Consider the following 18773-nt stretch of genomic DNA (forward strand, 5'->3'; position numbering starts at 1 on the left):
CATACTATGGTTATGTTGGTGGCCATGAGAACTCCCTGGCTCTGATCATCAGGGATTCCCAAGGAGGTTCAAACAACTGACAGTCTTCTCTTTGATGGCAGCAAATTCCTTAATCCAAAGGAGGATGAGGCCATACATTCCTTGAAGGACTTTAGGGCCATTCTGTGCTCCCTGGGCCACTGTTTCAGCCCCAAGAAAGAAGAAAGCAAGACCAGACTTTCAGGCACTATTTCTCTGCTGATTGCTGTTACCAGCCTCAAGAGACCTCAGAGTTGCTGAGAAAGTAGTAGAGGTTCCAGCAACAGTGACTGACTTTCTCTAGTGCTTCACAATGTCTTGCCCCTGGCATTCATTGATGCATTTGTCATGAGCCTAGCAGAACCTCCAGAGGATCTAGTCGCTTCTGCTCCCTTTACCAACCACCTTTTATTTTTGAGAAATCTGGATTCAGTCATCCCAGTCCTGTGGGTCCAAGGAATTGTAACCAAGCCAATTCCAATCCCTTCCTACTTCTTATCCCTGTTTCTCATCCCTTTTCATGGATCCTTCTCCTAAGATACTGTTAAAACAGTGAAAGCAGCAAAAAGAATCCTGTGGCACCTTATAGACTAACAGACGTTTTGGAGCATGAGCTTTCGTGGGTGAACACCCACTTCGTCAGATGCATGCATGACATGCATCTGACGAAGTGGGTGTTCACCCACGAAAGCTCATGCTCCAAAACGTCTGTTAGTCTATAAGGTGCCACAGGATTCTTTTTGCTGCTTTTACAGATCCAGATTAACATCAGAGGGTAGCCGTGTTAGAACAGTTGACTCCTACAACTAAGCAGTGGAAGAGGTGATCTTGGCAGTCAGGGGCAAGAGTCTTTATTCCCATTACTTATCCCAGAAAGGGGATTGGCCTCCCATTCTGGACCTTTGTTTCAACACCTTCATCTGCTATTTCAATTTCAGGATGGTGACTCTAGCCTTCATAATTCCCTCCACAAGGTTGAGAGCTCTCAACCTGCAGAACTCCTTTATTTTTACAGGAAGGTTATTTCCTGTGGGTGAGATGAATTAGATTCCTGGTAGAAACACCTCATTACCAGTGTGGGATCCTGCCCTTTAGTCTTCTGTGGCACTGAGGATGTTCACATCTGCCAAATGCTTGATGATAGCTCATCTAAGGAGACAAGGGATCCGGGTCTACCTATGTACCTTGAGTGACTGACTCAAGGAAGATCTCCCCCACCTCCAACATGTGACCAACTCAATTCAAATAACCTTAAATTATTTACCATTTTGGGCCTCAAAGTCCAAGAGAAATCCATATAGACTCAAAACTTAGCACTCGTAGTAGCCATGTTAGATTCCAGGTCAGTGAAGGTTTACCTTACGGAGATTAAGTTGAGGTTTATCAAGATCACTCAAGAACATCAGTGAGACTGGCCTCTCAGACTCTTGAGACACATGGCCTCATAGAATCTTAAAATGTAGGGCTGGAAGGGACCTGAAGAGATCATCAAGTCTAGGCCCTCTGAGGCAGGAGCAGATAAACCTAACCTATCCTGACCAGTTAATGTCCATCCTGTTCTTAGAAACTCTCCAGGGGTGGGTATTCCTCAGCCTCCCTTGGAAGCCTGTTCCAGAACATTTTTGCCCTTTTAATAAATTTTTTCCTAATATCTAACCTAAATCTCCTCTGCTGCAGATTAAGCCCCATTACTTCTTGTCGTACCTTCAGTGGAGAACAATTGATCACCTTCCTCTTTTTGTAACAGCCCGTAACCTATTCATAGATTAAAAGGGCAGAAGAGGCAATTATGATCATCTAGTCCTGCCTCAGGTATAACACGGGCAATAGAACTTCCCCCAGAATAATTCCTAGAGCCAAGATCTTAAAATCAAGATTTGGTTGCTTTTCTAGAAGTCTACCATGACCCATGGTAAATTGTTCCAATTGTTAATTATGTTCTTTCCAGCCTGAATCTGTCTAGTTTCAACTTACAGTGATTGGATCATTTAAAACTGTTTTCTGTTAGATTGAAGACCCCATTATTAAATGTTTCCGATGTAGTTACTCTCTCATCAAGACACCTTACCTTCTTTATAAAGCTAAATAGGTTGAGCTCTTTGAGTCATCACTGAGGCCTGTTTTCTAATCCTTTAATCATTCTCATGGCTCTTCTCTGAACCCTCTCCAGTTTTCCAACATTCTTTAACTGTGACCACCAGAACTGGACATAGTATTCCAACAGGATTGCACCATAGCTAACAAAGGGGGGAAATAATCTCTCAACACATCCTAGGATCACTGATGCTAGCAGACCAGGTGCCAGCTCATGCCCAGGCCTCAATGAACACTGACAAATGGATAACTGGAAACCAGTCTAGTTCACTTGTGTTAGAATTGTCAAAATAGATCTTAAGTTTATAAGAATGTTTAGTGTTTCGACTTCTTATGAAATGCTTTTGGGTTGCTGAATGTGTTAATCTCATATCTGCCTCCCATGTTATAAGGTAACACTAAGTGTTTGTTTGCTTTGTAACTATAAAAGTGTTTACTATGAGACTGGAAATCCCCACAATCAGGAGAGAAGCATTACCAAGTGTGAACTTGTAGTAAACTAGTACAAGTCATGTTCTGCCAATTAATAGAGATCTATAGACACCAGATGAACCATTTGTAGAACATCAGTGGACAAAAGACCTTGATTTGCTGCTCCTACACCTGTGAAGAGGGGTTGTGGAAGGTACAAAGATTTGTACACCAGAGTTCAGACTGTGATGGGAATAAGTCCTTGACCAGAAGGAACCATATCACTATGCTGCTTAGAATTTGGAGAGGACAATATTTCTAAGTATAAGTAAGAGATCCCCACACTGCTTCACTTGGGGTAACCCTCAAGGACACAAAGTTTGCACTTTACAGCAACTTCTATAACTCTTTGAAACCTAAGACTATAATTCTTCTGTGTGTGATGTTTACCTGCTTTAACCTTTTAAGTAGCTCATTTTTTTCCTAGCTAACAATTTTTAGTTAGACTTCAGGATTGGCTACAAGTATTGTCTTTTTTGAGAAACCTTAAGGTACAATTGACCTGTGGTAAGTGACTGGTCCTTTGGGACTAGGAGTAACCTGAATATTGTGATTTCCTTTCTTCCTCCCTCCTACCCCCCCCCCCCCCCGATGTAAGGGACCATCTATTACAAAGGCGGCTTGCCTCATCCTTTTTGTTGCTTTTCTCTGTACTCTCTTCAATTTGTCCACTTCTTTCCTAAAGTGAGGTGCCCAGGATTGGAAACAGTACTCCATTTGAGGCCTCATCAGTGCTAAGTAGAGGGATGGTTACCTCCGGTGTCTTGCGTACAACACTCATGTTAATACATCCAGCGGTAATAGCTTTTTTCACAACTGTATTATATCTTGGCTCGCAAATTGAGTGAACAGTAATCCCTGGATCCTTTTCAACAGTGCTACTGCCTAGTCAGTTACTTTGAATTTGTATTTGGGTTTTTTCCTTCCTTCCTACGTGAAGTACTTTGCACTTCTCTATTTAATTTCATCTCTTTTAATTCAGAACAATTCTCCAATTTGTCACGGTTCTGATTCCTAATCCTACCTTTCTAAGTCCTTGCAACCCCTCCCAGCTTGGTGTCATTTGCAAAGTTTATAAACATACTGTCCACTCCAGTCTCCAAGTCCTTTAGTGAAAATATTGAATGAGAGCAGACCAAGGATTAACCCCTGTGGGACCCAGTTTAGATATGCCCTCCCAGTAACAGCAAATCATTGATAACTACTCTTGAGTATAGTCTTTCAACCAGTTGTGCACCCACCTTATAGTAATTTCATCTGGATCATATTGCCCTAATTTGCTTATGCAAATATCATGTGGAACTGTCAGATGGTTTACTAAAATCTACGACACCGATGTGATGCAGTTTGCCAGACTTCACCTACACTACATGCCTGGGAGGAGGGTTGAAATCTGTGTCTACCCAGCAGACACTGCATAGACATGATCAGTCCTCTCCCTGTTAAATTTGATAGACCCTCTTCAGGTGTGTAACAGAATACCCTTCTCTGCACCTATACCTACCAAGACTGGTGGCAAATCCTTCTTTGGGGTGGAGGGAGCTTATCTAGATCACTTTCAAACACAAGGTCTCTGGTCCCCTCAGAAGTTCATCTACAGCCCAGAGCCATCTGCCTGGCATACAAAGCATTTCTGCCTTTACTCCTGGGATCCATGGTCCAGGCTGACAGACAGCAGCACAGCTACGCATTATGATGACGGGAAGGAGTAGGTAATCGCCACTGATACTGAGGGAAATGAGGCAAGATGCATGACTGATCTTGATAGCCCAAGTTATAGCCAGTTCTGGTATTAGGACCTTATTCACCTTTTACCATCACCTTACTGGCCTTACCCAGCAGTCTTGCAGAACAATGATCAGATTATGCACCTGGACCCTGCTTTCTTGTATCTGACAGCCTGGCTATTTGATGGGATGACATCCACTGAAAGAAGCTTTTCAGCTGAAGTTCAGAACATTCTGCTCCAGAACAGGAAAGCCTTAACTAGACTGACTTGGAAAACGACTTCTTCCACTTAGTTTTATATTGGGGCATCTCAGCCCCAGCTATTGCCCTTGACTGCTCATTTCAGCACTAGTGGACTGCTGACTAGCCCTGAAACAATGTGGAATATTTCCGAGGGTCCATCTGGCAGAAGTATCTGTAAATCCGACTCCTATTCAGGGCCATACTATACTTTGCCACCCTTCAAAGCCTAGATTTTTTTTTTTTAAACTTGGTAGAGGCTTCCAGATTGGATGCCTGCTTTGATAGGGTTGTCTTACAGTCATTATCTAAGTAGGAGTCCTGTCACCCTCCCTGCCAAGGAAACGCGTAACTTTTGGTTTGAGTCACCAGAAGCGCATCCATGTGGACAATCTCTGAAAAGGGTTACTTAACATACTGTAACTGGCTCTTGTGTTGTCCTCATGGGTTCCACAATACACCCTCCTTCTCCACTACTGTGGATTCCTGTTCCTCTGGAATTCTGTATTGGTGAAGGAAATGGAGATGATTGGGCCTGCTCTGCTCTTTATCTGGCATGGGGATGCAAGAACATTAGGGTGCACCGCTATCCGCAGTGGACACTACTGGATAAAATCTGGTCCTGTTTATATTGGCCATATATCTACCAAGAGTAGAATGGGTGTGGACAATACATCACGAAGAACCACATTACTATAAGGTAAGTAACCGTTCTTTTCGTAACCTGTGCAATGCTAAGTCTGTTCTTAATTTGTTTAATCTATTTAAATGTAAAAGTCAAAAATCAAGGCTTCCTGTCTTGCTGTGTTTGCCACTCAAGCTGCTTATCCCGGAAAGGACTGTAATGCATGCCCACCTTGCACTAACATGATTAATCCAAATTTCAGAGCTGGGTGTATAGTTACCTCAGCTGGCAGGTGATGCTTACTGTCTTTAAGGATGACAAATTGATTGCTAGAAGGAAAAATGTACTCTTCTGCAACAATCCTTTTAAAACTCCTCTAGAGAAACAGCTTCCTAATGAAAGAGCCTATTCTCCTTTGTGCAGAAATAATCCATCTAGGAGAAAGGGAAAAGAGCTGGAGCCTCAGCTCATTGAATTTCATAGGAACTTTTGTTAGCATGGAGGAATCTGAGGGAGCCCAGCAAGCTTATGCCTCACCTGTGTTCCCTCTAAGGTGTGTGCCTGCATGGCCACACAGGAGGCCATCAAAGGGCCATGCACACAGGTGAGCATGGATGGGGGCAGTGGGGTGAGATGCGGGGTAGCGATGGTAGCTTGGGGTGTGCAGTGGTGGGGGGAGATGAGACTCCTCTCTCTCCCCACCCCAGCTCTGTCTCTTTCCTGATGAGCACAGTATCTTGATAAAACACATTCTGCTTATCACTGTGAGGGGTTGGTTCACAGACACTCCCTGGGAGCTGCCACCTGATGTGCCAAGACTACTTCTACCCCTGCCAGCTCGGGGCTCCAACACCCTGTCTTGCTGAGCCAGACCCTCCCATCTGCTCCAGCAAAGACCCAGGGTCGGAATTACTTGCCCCAAAGCTGCGGGTTTACCTGAAAGCAGCTAACAGAAGTGTGCTTGTTGTTAACATTCAGATGCCCAATTCCCAGTGGGGTCTAAACCCAAATAAATCTGTTTTACCCTGTATAAAGCTTATTTAGGGTAAACCCATAAATTGTTCACTCTCTATAACACTGATATGCACAGCTGTTTGCTCCCCTAGGTATTAATACACTCTGAGTTAATAAGTAAAAAGTGATTTTATTACATACAGAAAGTAGGATTTAAGTGGTTTCAAGTAGTAACAAACAGAACAAAGTAAGTCACCAAGCAAAATAAAATAAAATACGCAAATCTATGTCTAATCAAACTGAATACAGATAATCTCACCTTCAGAGATGTTTCAGTAAGGTTTTTGTTTTGTTTTTTCCCTCAGACTGGACACCTTCCAGGCCTGAGCACAATTCTGTCCCCTGGTACAGCTCTTGTTTCAGCTCAGGTGGTAGCTAGGGGGTTCTTCATGATGGCTCCTTCCCTCTCTGTTCTGTTCAACCCATTTATATATCTTTTGCATAAGGCGGGAATCCTTTGTCCCTGTGGGTTTCCACAGGCAGACCCCTCTCCTCCACCTCCCCCTAAGAAAAGCACCAGGTTAAAGATGGATTCCAGTTCATATGACATGATATGTAACTGTAAGACCTCAAGCCTTCATTCCCCAGCCTGACTCATAGCAAGGCTTGCCTGCAAACAGAGCCATCCAGTCAGTTGTCCTGGTTGATGAGCCATTAAGATTCCAAACCACCATTAATGGCCCATACTTTGCATAATTACAATAGGCCCTCAGAGTTATTTCATATTTCTAGTTTCAGATACAAGAGTGAGACATTTATACAAATAGAATGACCACAATCAGTAGACAATAAGCTTTGTAATGATACCGTACAAGAGGTCTTTTGCATGAAGCATATTCCAGTTACGTTATATTCACTCATCAAATTTTTATAAAATCATATAGACTGCAATGTCACAGTCACCATTTGAATAGCCAGGAAATAATGCCTCAAAATAGTCAAGACTGCCAGAGATGCTTCTACCAAGCTCCATACTGGTTGATAAGTTTAACTTCATGTAAAAGTCTTATAAACCACATTCTTGGGCATTACCTATCTACATTATTTTTTTCATTCATTTAAAAAATGGCAAAAATAGTATTTCACAGTCCCTGTCTTACCATTGCATAATAGACCAATTATTTGGATCAACTGGCAGAAATTTTTTTTGTTGAGGTTAGTCAGTGGATCAATATAACATTGCCCCTCAACTTCAACTGTGCTCTGACTTCAGAAGTAAGAGCATGTATCAAGCATTCCAGTCAATTTCAAAGCTGAAATCAAGCTTTAAGTATCAGGCTGGAGGAATGAGCCTTTCCCTTTTATAGATTGCAAAGAACAGTCTCTAGGTAAGACAGTTGAGAGATTCTGGTAAGTGTGTTTTGGTTGAGCTCCCCTGGGGGAAACTGCAGGGACTGATGGTTGCTATGTGCAACCTCATTATGGTGAATGTCAGCTGTGCACACTTTTGTTGATGAAATTCAGTGTTGATAAATGCAGAGTAATGCACACTGGAAAACCTAATCCCAACTACACATATAAAATGAGGGAGTCTTAATTAGCTGTTAGCACTCAAGAAAGATCTTGAAATCAGTGTGGATAGTTCTCTGAAACAATCCAGTGTGCAGCTGCAATCAAAAAAACGAGAATTATTGAGAAAGGGATAGATAAGATGAAAAAAATCATATTGCCTTTATATAAATCCATGATATGCCCACATCTTGAATAATGCGTGCAGATGTGGTCTCATCTCAAAAAAGATGTATTGGAATTGGAAAAGGTTCAGAAAAGGGCAACAAAAATTAGGAGTATGGAACAGCTTCTATATGAGGAAGAGTAATAAGACTAAGACTTTTCAGCTTGGAAAAGAGGTAACGGGGGGATATGATAGAGGTCTATAAAATCATGACTGGTGTGGAGAAAGTAAATAAGGAAGTGTGTTATGAGAAAGGAGTAAACAAGAAGAACCGGGGTCACCAAATGAAATTAATAGGCAGCAGGTTTAAGACAAAAGCAAGTATTTTTTCACACAATACAGTCAACCTGTGGAATTCTTGGCCAGAGCATGTTGTGAAAGCGAAGACTATACCACGGTTCAAAAAAGAACTAGATAAGTTCATGGAGGATATAGGTCCGTCAATGGCTATTAGCCAGGATGGGCAGGGATGTTATCCCTAGCCTGTTTGCCAGAAACTGGGAATGGGTGATGGGATGGATCACTTGATTACCTGTTCTGTTCATTCCCTGTGGGACACCTGGCATTGGTCAGTCTCAAGGCAGGATACTGGGCTAGATGGACCTTGGTCTGACCCAGTATGGCCACTCTTTTGAAATTCACCCAGAGTGGCCACAGAAAGTCCCCCAATGCAGCAGAACTGTTGTGGTTGCACTACAGGTGAATGGTAGCTTCAGTTGGGTGCACAGAGGACTCTGTACCTCTTGTATGTGGCACAGCTGGGTTCCACACTAGCTATGCATAGGCCACTATAGAAATGGGCTTAAGGAATGGGCCAAGGAATGGAAAAAGTCCATGGTACATGTATCTATCTAGTGGGCATGGCAAGGAATGTTAGACCAGTGTGCAGGAATCACAGGGTCTGGTACAGCAACTGAAAAGACATGTATCTACTCTGGCCACAGGTTGGGATGCTTGTTCTGTAACCCCCACCCCACTGTGGCTCTATTTCCCCATTTTCCAGATGGGAATAATGATGCTGATCTTCCTCTGTAAAAACACGTTGATATTTATAAGTGAAAAGCAGTAAATATTGTTGGCTTTTTGATTTGTTTTAAAAGGAAATTACCAAAACTAGGACTAATGAAAATGTTTTTGTCTGATTTCCAATAATGACAATTCCCTGTTGTGGATTTTAACCTCCCCTAGCAATGTTCGCAAAGCTTTTTGGGGGCAGGAGGACACCTAGTTTATCTAGGGGCCTGATCCTGCAAACTATTACTCATGTAGCTGTTATGTGAGTGGCCTCATGGACAGTAGAAGAACTTTCATGTCAAGTGAAAGTTTGCCTGAGCTCATGTGTTTGTAAAGTGCTATGCAAATTTACAGAGCTATATGTGTCTCTCTGTAGTAACTGAGACACTGAAACGTATGTGTGCATGAGACTCTGAAGGTGAACTTGACTGCTACTTTAATTGTCCAAGCTGATCCAGTGTAAAAATATAAACCACATGAAGACTGAAAGTCATACAGACTATTCAAAGTGCTTTGTATTAATACAAGAGGATGGTATGGGGCATTTGAGTGTCTTTTTAATTTTGAGCCTTCATGTCCTGATTTAAAAAGAAACATTCACCTTGATTTCTAAATTGCGGTATTATATTTTACATTGACGAAACCTTTAAAGATGAGGTCCTGTCTGAACATTAAATATCTCAAGCATTTTGCATAAGTGGAAAAGATTCTTCCTATCCAAAATTCCCCTTCTCTTTCCAAACTACTGCACAATGCTCTGTGCTGCTGGCCTAGCTGGCTGTTGATTTTCCTCACCAGGTGGCTGCCTTTCAGTGGTACATTTATATGCATAGTTTGCAAAGCGTGCACTGATCCTTGTGAAAGGAGGCTGTAGGAATGAACAGATAGGAAAGGTCTGTGTGATCTCAGCAGTGCCTAAGACTCAGCTAGGTACTAGCAGTAGGATGTGTTAAGCTCTTGGTGGGATAAGGACTTCTGTGAAAGTACAGAGATGATGGCACACATCCACATATTACCTCAATATTGGTGCTGCACATAAAATACATTCCATACATTGATGGAAAAAATTAGAGGGAACAGTGCTCCTCACCCCTCCAGGTGTGTAGAGGGGATTCTTCAGGGTTAAAGGAAATGGTATAGCACACAGAGCCTAGGTAGAACTGCAGACAAATGCATGGGAGCTCTGTACTAATTTGTTCATATTTGGGGACAAAGCTGGCTCATTAGAAATCCTAACACTATATCCTGTTAGAAACAAAACATGAACAGTGGGCTACACTTGAGTATTCCAGCTCTCTCAATTTCTCCATGTCTGTTAACTGCAATGTGAAATAATGCGTATGGTTGATTAATGAGGTTTTATGTCATTACAGGGATTTGGTGCAGAGAGAAAGATTCGTCAAGCTGGTGTTATTGACTAAGTGATCCATAAAGCACATAACTAAGTATGATCAAGCAGTGGGAGCTGGTGAAGGGTACTGAATATCCCCCTATTCATCCCTTCCAAATTCTAAGAAGCTGTTACACCAGTTTTAACACCTTCCTCATGTTATGTTTAAAAAATTTATGAAACCATTTTAAAATTATGCACAGTTGCATCCTGAAGACTTAAGGTGGCGCCTTATAGTATCACATTTTAGACGCTTTTTGAATGGTGCATTTAACGCAACTGGTAACTGCAAATCTACATTGCCTATGTAAGTGAACATTATAAACAGTTCTACTCTGGTAAACCTTATGAAATTCTGCACTAAAAAAGATAGATATATATATATACTCTACCTTCATTATTTCTGCCAAGGTGTTAGTATGCCTTAGCTCTCAGTTGCATTATTTTCCCCTCCATGTGAGAGGCTCATTTCCTGTTTGTTCAGATCTAATTCTGAGGACCATATGAGGGTGGACTATATGAACTTTTTTTATATAAATCTGTATGAGCATTCAGATAACTTTATTAAGTTGATGGCCAAATGTTACAATGTTTTCATATCTCATTTAAACTTGAGTCCATGTAAGAAAGTTCTGTTAGATCTCAGTGAAAGTACCTTCCAGAGTAGATCTGTTTTTGTAACTTTCTGCAAATAGTATGTGCAGTGCAGAATTTCAGAAGGATGAGGTGTGCCATTGGTGTGATGATTTAAATATATAAAACAATGCACAAATTTTGCTGCTGCTTAGAACACTGCAGCTTCTAATCCCAGTTTCTTTTACTGATTTAAATTTAAAAATTGTGCCTGAAGTGAATACATTTTTTCTTTTTGCAGCCAGCACCCAGTGTACTGTAAAAGAATAAATACTTAGGCTTTCCATAGCTGTATTGAGATTTTCATCAAGGTGAAATAGTTAATGTCTGTGTGCTTTTTTTTTTTTTTTCCCCAGTCACACTTTATCAAGCAAGAAAACGGAATGATTGGTCTAAGTATTACTTTAACCAAAAAGATCAGGAGTTATTTTCTTTGAATAGAGGGCAGTACTGTGTTTTTTTTCCCCCTCCATATTACCTCTATTCTCAATTTAGGGTTTTTCTTCTCTGGGAGATGCATTATCTTTTTGTGAAACAAACATTGCTTTCTCCAATTTTCTGTTAATGGCAAAGATTGGAAATAGAATAAAGTTTTACTGATTTTGAAAAAGTCTCCAGTTTTGTCTCTAAGTCCACCGTCTGTGCTCAAGGTATCTTAATTCCCAAGTCTAATGCTTAGTTAGCCCTCTTGTTTCTGCATCAGCCTCCAGCAGTGCCTGCTGGATTTACGAAGTAGGGGGTGGCGCCTCGCCCCAGCCCAGGGCGTTCAGGTTGAGAGGGGATCTCTAAAGCCGTTGCTGTGTGATGCAGTCCCCGCCTGCACAACCCCCAGTCTCCTCGCGGTCGGTAACAGAACTACCCAGGCCATGTCAGCGCGCGCCCTCCGCCTGCCCCTAGCGCGCGCTAGGCACTAGCCGCCCTATGCCCCTGCAACGCTCCCCAGCCGGCAGCCCAACCTGAGCCCCGCCTCCCTGGGCTCTACGGCTTCCGCTGCGACGGGGCCGTAGTGCGCCGACCGGCCTGCCAGCCTTCCGGCGCCGCCTGATGACGTCAGCGCTGGGGGGCCGGAAGGACGGACCCACTTCTCAGGGGTGTTCCGCTTTCTCGGGCCCCGCGGAGCCTGTCGGGCCGCAAGGTGAGAGGCGACGTGCCCCGCCCCGGACTGGCTGGGCCCGGGGCTGTCAGCGGTTCGGACCCCGCGGGACTGGCAGCCCGAGCCTGTCTCGGAGGGTTCGGGGCCCCGCAGGGCTCTGCCCAGACTGGGGGCAGGGCCCCTCCGTATCTCGGGCCGGGGGGGCAGGGCTGGCCTTTGCCCCCGGCTCTTTGGGGTGGGGGTCCGAGGCCCGGCTCTCCCCGCCGCCCCGTGTCTCGGGCAGGGCTGGCCTTTGCCCCCCGGCTCTTTGCGGTGGGGGTCCGAGGCCCGGCTCTCCCCGTGTCTCGGGCAGGGCTGGCCTTTGCCCCCCGGCTCTTTGCGGTGGGGGTCCGAGGCCCGGCTCTCCCCGCCGCCCCGTGTCTCGGGCAGGGCTGGCCTTTGCCCCCCGGCTCTTTGGGGTGGGGGTCCGAGGCCCGGCTCTCCCGGTGTCTTGGGGTGAGCGGGTCCGGGGCCTTCGCCCCACTGACGTCTGTGCTGTGCCCGCAGGTTCCCGAGCAGGGCGATGACAGAGTACAAGCTGGTGGTGGTGGGAGCTGGTGGCGTTGGCAAAAGCGCCCTGACCATTCAGCTCATCCAGAACCACTTCGTGGACGAGTACGACCCGACCATAGAGGTGAGTCCCTGAGGCAGGCGCTCGCCTGCCCACTGCCCCGTAGCAGGCTGGGCCTATGAAGGCAAAGCTTGGTCTGTACAACGCTCCTCAAACAGACGTATTTATTCTTGTGGCTGATTTGACGTACAGTCACCTTTTGCGGTTAGGCTGTGTTTGCACTGCAGCTTCTGAACCCATTCAGGGAAGCGGCATGGCTCAGAAATAACTAACAAGGTTCAAACGCATTTGTAGTTCCTGTACACTAGTGCAGCAGGTTAGCAATCCCTCTTCTAGCTCTCCAGGTGAGGCTGACTTAGGCTGTAATGCACTTCTGTACAACGGGTTTCACTCACCCTTCTCGACTGTATCATTCACACAGATTTATTACTTGGTCTCCCCAGGCAATGCCACATTGTTCAGCCCAGCTAAGTGCTGACAGCATGCTGGACTTGCAAGTTGAAAAGTTCACAGTTTTTATTGGTCTTATGTTCAGAGCTACAAAAAGTTTATTTTGAATGTCCACTACTCCGGGTAAATCAGACTATGGCCATTTGAGCTGAGGCAGGTCAGTCACATGTACCTTAATGTACTCCCTATTTGTTTCTGTACATGATGCTTTACAGTGTAGATTGTCATCTCCTCCTCTTGTCCCACAGATAGCACTCTCCCTTGTCTTTTCCCTATCTGATTATGAAACTATTTGGGAAACTGATATATCCATCATGAGGCAAACAATGGGTGTTGTGTGTATAAGTGGTTGTAGTTTGAGCCTCTTTTGAAGGACCATTTTGAGACACATCTGTTGAGTGCACTGCAGTACAGGTAGGCACCTGTGTGCATTTCATCCTATATTCATATATCCTTGTAATCAATCACTACATGTATTTTCATCATTACTATTTTGCTGAAAAGGGGAGGCATCCTCTCCATTGCACTGTCCATTGAGTAAGTTCTGTGGAGGAAGTGACCACCTTTTTCTTTTGTGTTTATATGGCCCCTCGCACAATGGCATCTTGGTCCATGACTAAATCTCCTAGTTGCTACAGTGGTACACCTAATAAAAGTAACTTTGGGCTTGTCTACATCAGAAAGTTGCAGCGCTGGTGAGGGAGTTACAGCGCTGCAACTTAGGAGGTGTACACATCTGCAGGGCACCACCAGCGCTGCAACTCCCTGTTTGCAGCGCTGGCTGTACTCCCGTTTTGTCTCGGGTGTAGAGGATCCAGCGCTGGTGATCCAGCGCTGGTAATCAAGTATAGACACTTACCAGCGCTTTTCTTGACCTCCGTGGAATAAGCAGGTATCCCAGCATACCTGAGGAAGCCTCTGGTAATCAAGCTGGTCTCCTTCCCCGGCTTGCTCTCGCGTTCCCCGAACCCCGAGCAAGCAGGTCTCCTTCCCTGCGGTTTGCAGGGTGGTTCGGGGAACGCGAGAGCAAACCGCGGCGAAGCTGGTCTCCTTCCCCGGTTTGCTCTCGCGTTCCCCGAACCCCGAGCAAGCAGGTCTTCCCTGCGGTTTGCAGGGTGGTTCGGGGAACGCGAGAGCAAACCGCGGCGAAGCTGGTCTCCTTTCCCGGTTTGCTCTCTCGTTCCCCGAACCCCCAAACAAGCAGGTCTCCTTCCCTGCGGTTTGCAGGGTGGTTCGGGGAACGCGAGAGCAAACCGCGGCGAAGCTGGTCTCCTTTCCCGGTTTGCTCTCTCGTTCCCCAAACCCCCAAACAAGCAGGTCTCCTTCCCTGCGGTTTGCAGGGTGGTTCGGGGAACGCGAGAGCAAACCGGGAAAGGAGACCAGCTTCGCCGCGGTTTGCTCTCGCGTTCCCCGAACAAGCAGGTCTCCTTCCCTGCGGTTTGCAGGGTGGTTCCGGGAACGCGAGAGCAAACCGCGGCGAAGCTGGTCTCCTTTCCCGGTTTGCTCTCGCGTTCCCCGAACCCCCCTTGAAGCCGCCCAACAGCGCTGCAGTGTGGCCACATCTAACACCACTTGCAGCGCTGGTTGCTGTAAGTGTGGCCACTCTGCAGCGCTGGCCCTATACAGCTGTACTAATACAGCTGTAACAACCAGCGCTGCAAAATTTTAGATGTAGACATGGCCTATGAGTAGGGTCATAAATCCGGGGGAAGCACATTCCTGTGTCCTACACCATTGGTTTGACTTGGTTCCCAGGACAGGCTTTTGATGATTTAATGGGGTTTCATTTGGTGCTGGTCTGGCCAGGATGATCCTGAAGTTAATGCAGTAAAATTATCATTAGTTGTTTTATGAGATAAATAGCATTGAATTTTGTTTATATAGGTGAGACATGCATAAAAAATAAAAATAGATCTAAATATATAAAGCAGCCTCCAAATGTTGGACTCTTGCTCCTCCTAAAAAGGACATAAACTGGCGAAACCTCTTCTGAGACATGCTCAATATCAGAATCTTCTTTCTGGGATTCTGTTTGGGGATTATAGAGTCCACTGTATCTGGGGGCATATTCTCCTTGATGTATGGTACAGAGGTACATCATGGGGGCTATTCTGTGAGATGTTCGGGTTTCCTTTGCTGATATATAGTTTTGTAACTTCCTGTAGATTATATTCAGTGAATCACAGCAGAGGTTCCTCCTCCCCCTGCAGCAACAGTGCAGGAGGAAGCAGTATTTTGCCTTTCCAGAGGCGAAAGGCCTTTTTGTCACAAAAATCCATGCTGTGTTAAGGTCACTAGCAATACACCCTGCACTTGAAATGCTTTCTCCGTTAGAGTTCAAGAGAAAGTGGAGCAAGACATGGAACTGCTGCCAGTTCTAGGCTTTGTACTAGGACGGGGTTGGCAACCTCTGACACACGGCTTGCCAGGGTAAGCATCCTGGTGGGCCAGCCCGCAGCACTTCCCATCGCCCCCATTGGCCTGGGAGGGCGAAGTGGGAGCCGTGGTCCGCCAAACTTGCCAATGCAGGTAAACAAACTGGCCCGGCCCCAGTGAGCCACGTGCCAGAGGTTGCCGACCCCTGGACTAGGAGGTGCCTTTGAGACACTCACTAATAGAGTCTGAAGTAAGGGATTGCAGCACTAAGTCTTTGTGTTTGTATCTCTCTCAGGATTCATATCGGAAACAGGTAGTTATTGATGGTGAGACCTGTTTGCTAGACATTCTGGATACTGCAGGGCAGGAGGAGTACAGTGCTATGCGAGACCAGTACATGAGAACTGGTGAAGGCTTCCTCTGTGTCTTTGCCATTAATAACAGCAAATCATTTGCTGATATCAATCTCTACAGGTACGTTCTGCTCTTTGAGAGGAAGTTTTTCCTAGTTTTATTTTGGAGGGGCAAGAATGGAGTGGCACAACCTTCAACTGGCATTGAACATTATTCACCACTGGAATTAGTGGAGACCAAACTAGCAAGACAATCAGTGATCTTCAAATAATAAATGCTGGAAAAATTCCATACTGGATTTCAATATGCCTTTTAAAATCAGATTCAGTGTTTTAGAGTGGTGCATAAATTGTCCACAAATGGAGAATGGAACAGCCACCAAGATAGAGTGTTGAAGATTAGATAGTATTTCAGTGGCGTAGCATACAGGACAAGACACCTGAAATAGTAGCGAAGGGGGAGCACATCAAGGTGGATGCACTGATGGGGTAAGGAGAGGAACATATTGGTTAATGGGTTAGGGGCTAAGTCCTGTGAGGTCCTTTCCAGCACTAATGTCTGGTTTGTAATAAGATGTCGGTTTAAAACTCAGTTTTTTGTACAAGAAAAGCTGGTTTTTAATGTATTCTTTCTCCAGAGAGCAGATTAAGAGAGTGAAAGATTCAGACGATGTGCCTATGGTGCTAGTGGGAAACAAGTGCGACTTGCCCACAAGGACAGTGGATACAAAACAGGCTCAAGAACTATCCAAGAGCTATGGGATCCCCTTCATTGAGACGTCAGCAAAAACAAGACAGGTGACGAGCTTCCATTCTTCCAGTGTGATTTCTCTCCTTGGTGCTATAAATATGGGAGTAGCCTGCATCCTGTGTGGTACTAATGGCTGAGGGGGGATGGAGATGGAGATGGGTAAATCACTTTCCCATTTTTACCTGTGAGTTCAACCGGAACATGCAGAATAGAACTTTAAGAACATAAGAACGGCCATACTGGGTCAGACCAAAGGTCCATCGAGCCTAGTATCCTGTCTTCCAACAGTGGGCAATGCCAGGTGTCCCAGAGGTTATTAACAGAACAGGTAATCATCCCAGTGATCCAGCCCCTGTTGCCCATTCCAAGCTTCTGGCATACAGAGGTTAGGGACACCATCCCTGTCCATCCTGGCTAATAGCCATTGATCGACCTATCCTCCATGAACTCATCTAGTTCTTTTTTGAACCCTGTTATAGTCTTAGCCTTCACAACATCCTCTGGAAAGGAGTTCCACAGGTTGACTGTGTGTTGTGTGAAAAAAACACTTCCTTTTGTTTGTTTTTAAGCCTGTTGCCTATTAATTTCATTTGGTGACCCTAGCTCTTGTGTTATGAGAAGGAGTAAATAACACTTCCTTATTTACTTTCTCCACACCAGTCAAGATTTTATAGACCTCTATCCTATCCCCCCTTAGTCATCTCTTTTCCAAGCTGAAAAGTCCCTGTTTTATTAATCTCTCCTCATACAGCAGCCGTTCCATACCCCTAATAATTTTTGTTGCCCTTTTCTGAACCTTTTCCAATTCCAATATAACTTTTTTGAGATGGGGACCACATCTGCATGCACTACTCAAGATGTGGGCGTACCATTGATTTATATAGAGGCAATATAATATTTTCTGTCTTTATATAATTTCTTTTGCTCTGGACAATATCAAAACCTCAGTGGCTCCATAGACTCATAGAGTTTAAGGTCAGAAGGGACCATTATGATCATCTAGTCTGACCTCCTGCACAATGCAGGCCACAGAATCTCACCCACCCACTCCTGTAACAAACCCCTAACCTATGTCTGAGTTACTGAAGTCCTCAAATTGTGGTTTGAAGACCTCAGGCTGCAGAGAATCCTCCAGATAGCCTCACCGGCCGGACGCCCGGGAAAGAATTCTCTGTAGTAACTCAGATCCCACCCCATCTAACATCCCATCACAATCCATTGGGTATATTTACCACTAATAGACTTTTGAATATGTCTTGTAAGGAAGCAACTCAGAGAGCCACTGAAAATGAGGCACCTCCTGTTTCCATCTTAGTGTTAATACAAGACAGCATTAATTCATCTTTGATTATTAGCAGGTTAATATGCCCAATGGTCAGTGATGGGATGTTGGCTGGAGTCGGATCTGAGTTACTGGAGAGTTCTTTCATTGGTGTCTGGCTGGTGGGTCTTGCCCACATGCTCAGGGTTTAACTGATCGCCATATTTGGGATCGGGAAGGAATTTTCCTCCAGGGCAGATTGGCAGAGGCCCTGGAGGTTTTTCGCCTTCCTCTGCAGCATGGGGCACAGGTCACTTGCTGGGGGATTCTCTGCAGCTTGAGGTCTTCGAACCGCGATTTGAGGACTTCAGTAACTCAGACATAGGTTAGAGGTTTGTTATAGGGGTGGGTGAGATTCTGTGGCCTGCATTGTGCAGGAGGTCAGACATTGATGGCCTCAGTAGCTAGATTCTAAAAATGCCAAGTCCTTACCAACCAGATAAGAGTTCAGCCATCCCTCTCTTCTGGAGTAGTTTTTAGTAAGAGCAAATGCTGTTCTTGTGAGATTTTGTCTCAATCTGCCAAGTTTCCCTTTGCTTCTAATTAAGGCCAGTGTTGAAGCTAAGTCAGTGACATGTCCTCAGAGCGTGTGTGTTTATATAGAGAGCATTCTCTACTTACCGCCCTCTGTTCAGTAGGCTCTCCCAAGTCATTGCTCCATCCACATCACTTTTCAGACTGAATCTGGAAGGGGGCGATAAATTGCTAAGAAATTGCCTCCCTTTTCAAGTTTCATTTTCAGGCTATTTGCCACGAAATAACCCAATTTCCTACTGAGGACATAAGCTTCAGAAACCTCCTCCTCCTATAGCTACAGTCAACCATTGCTTCCATTGTTAGAAGGCTGCTGCTTTGGCTGCTTGTTTATGGTTTCCTCAGAGGGAGAATTGTCAAAGTCAAGAATGTAATTGTGGGAA

At 44.9% G+C, this 18773-nt stretch overlaps 2 protein-coding genes across 7 annotated transcripts in view; both read left to right on the forward strand.

Annotated features, from left to right (window-relative positions):
* The window catches only part of CSDE1 (cold shock domain containing E1), a 49878-nt gene extending 38366 nt beyond the window's left edge, over positions 1-11512 (forward strand). For all 5 annotated transcript variants that reach the window (XM_050954291.1, XM_050954293.1, XM_050954295.1 and 2 more), the window contains one exon: positions 10253-11512. In XM_050954291.1, the coding sequence (XP_050810248.1) occupies positions 10253-10300 (48 nt within the window). In that variant the 3' untranslated portion in view covers positions 10301-11512. The remainder of the gene's footprint in view (positions 1-10252) is intronic.
* Positions 1-18773, forward strand: part of NRAS (NRAS proto-oncogene, GTPase) — a 90383-nt gene that overhangs the window by 45208 nt on the left and 26402 nt on the right. Inside the window, exons 2-5 of one of the 2 annotated variants that reach the window (XM_050954413.1) lie at positions 11962-12037; positions 12542-12668; positions 15727-15905; positions 16423-16582. In XM_050954413.1, coding sequence (XP_050810370.1) covers positions 12558-12668; positions 15727-15905; positions 16423-16582 — 450 coding nt within the window. In that variant the 5' untranslated portion in view covers positions 11962-12037; positions 12542-12557. Of the gene's footprint in view, positions 1-11961; positions 12038-12541; positions 12669-15726; positions 15906-16422; positions 16583-18773 lie in introns of those variants that run through there. The other variant, XM_050954412.1, reaches the window with a different exon arrangement.

Source organism: Gopherus flavomarginatus, chromosome 5 (genome assembly GCF_025201925.1).
Source record: "Gopherus flavomarginatus isolate rGopFla2 chromosome 5, rGopFla2.mat.asm, whole genome shotgun sequence".
NCBI lineage: Eukaryota > Metazoa > Chordata > Testudines > Testudinidae > Gopherus > Gopherus flavomarginatus.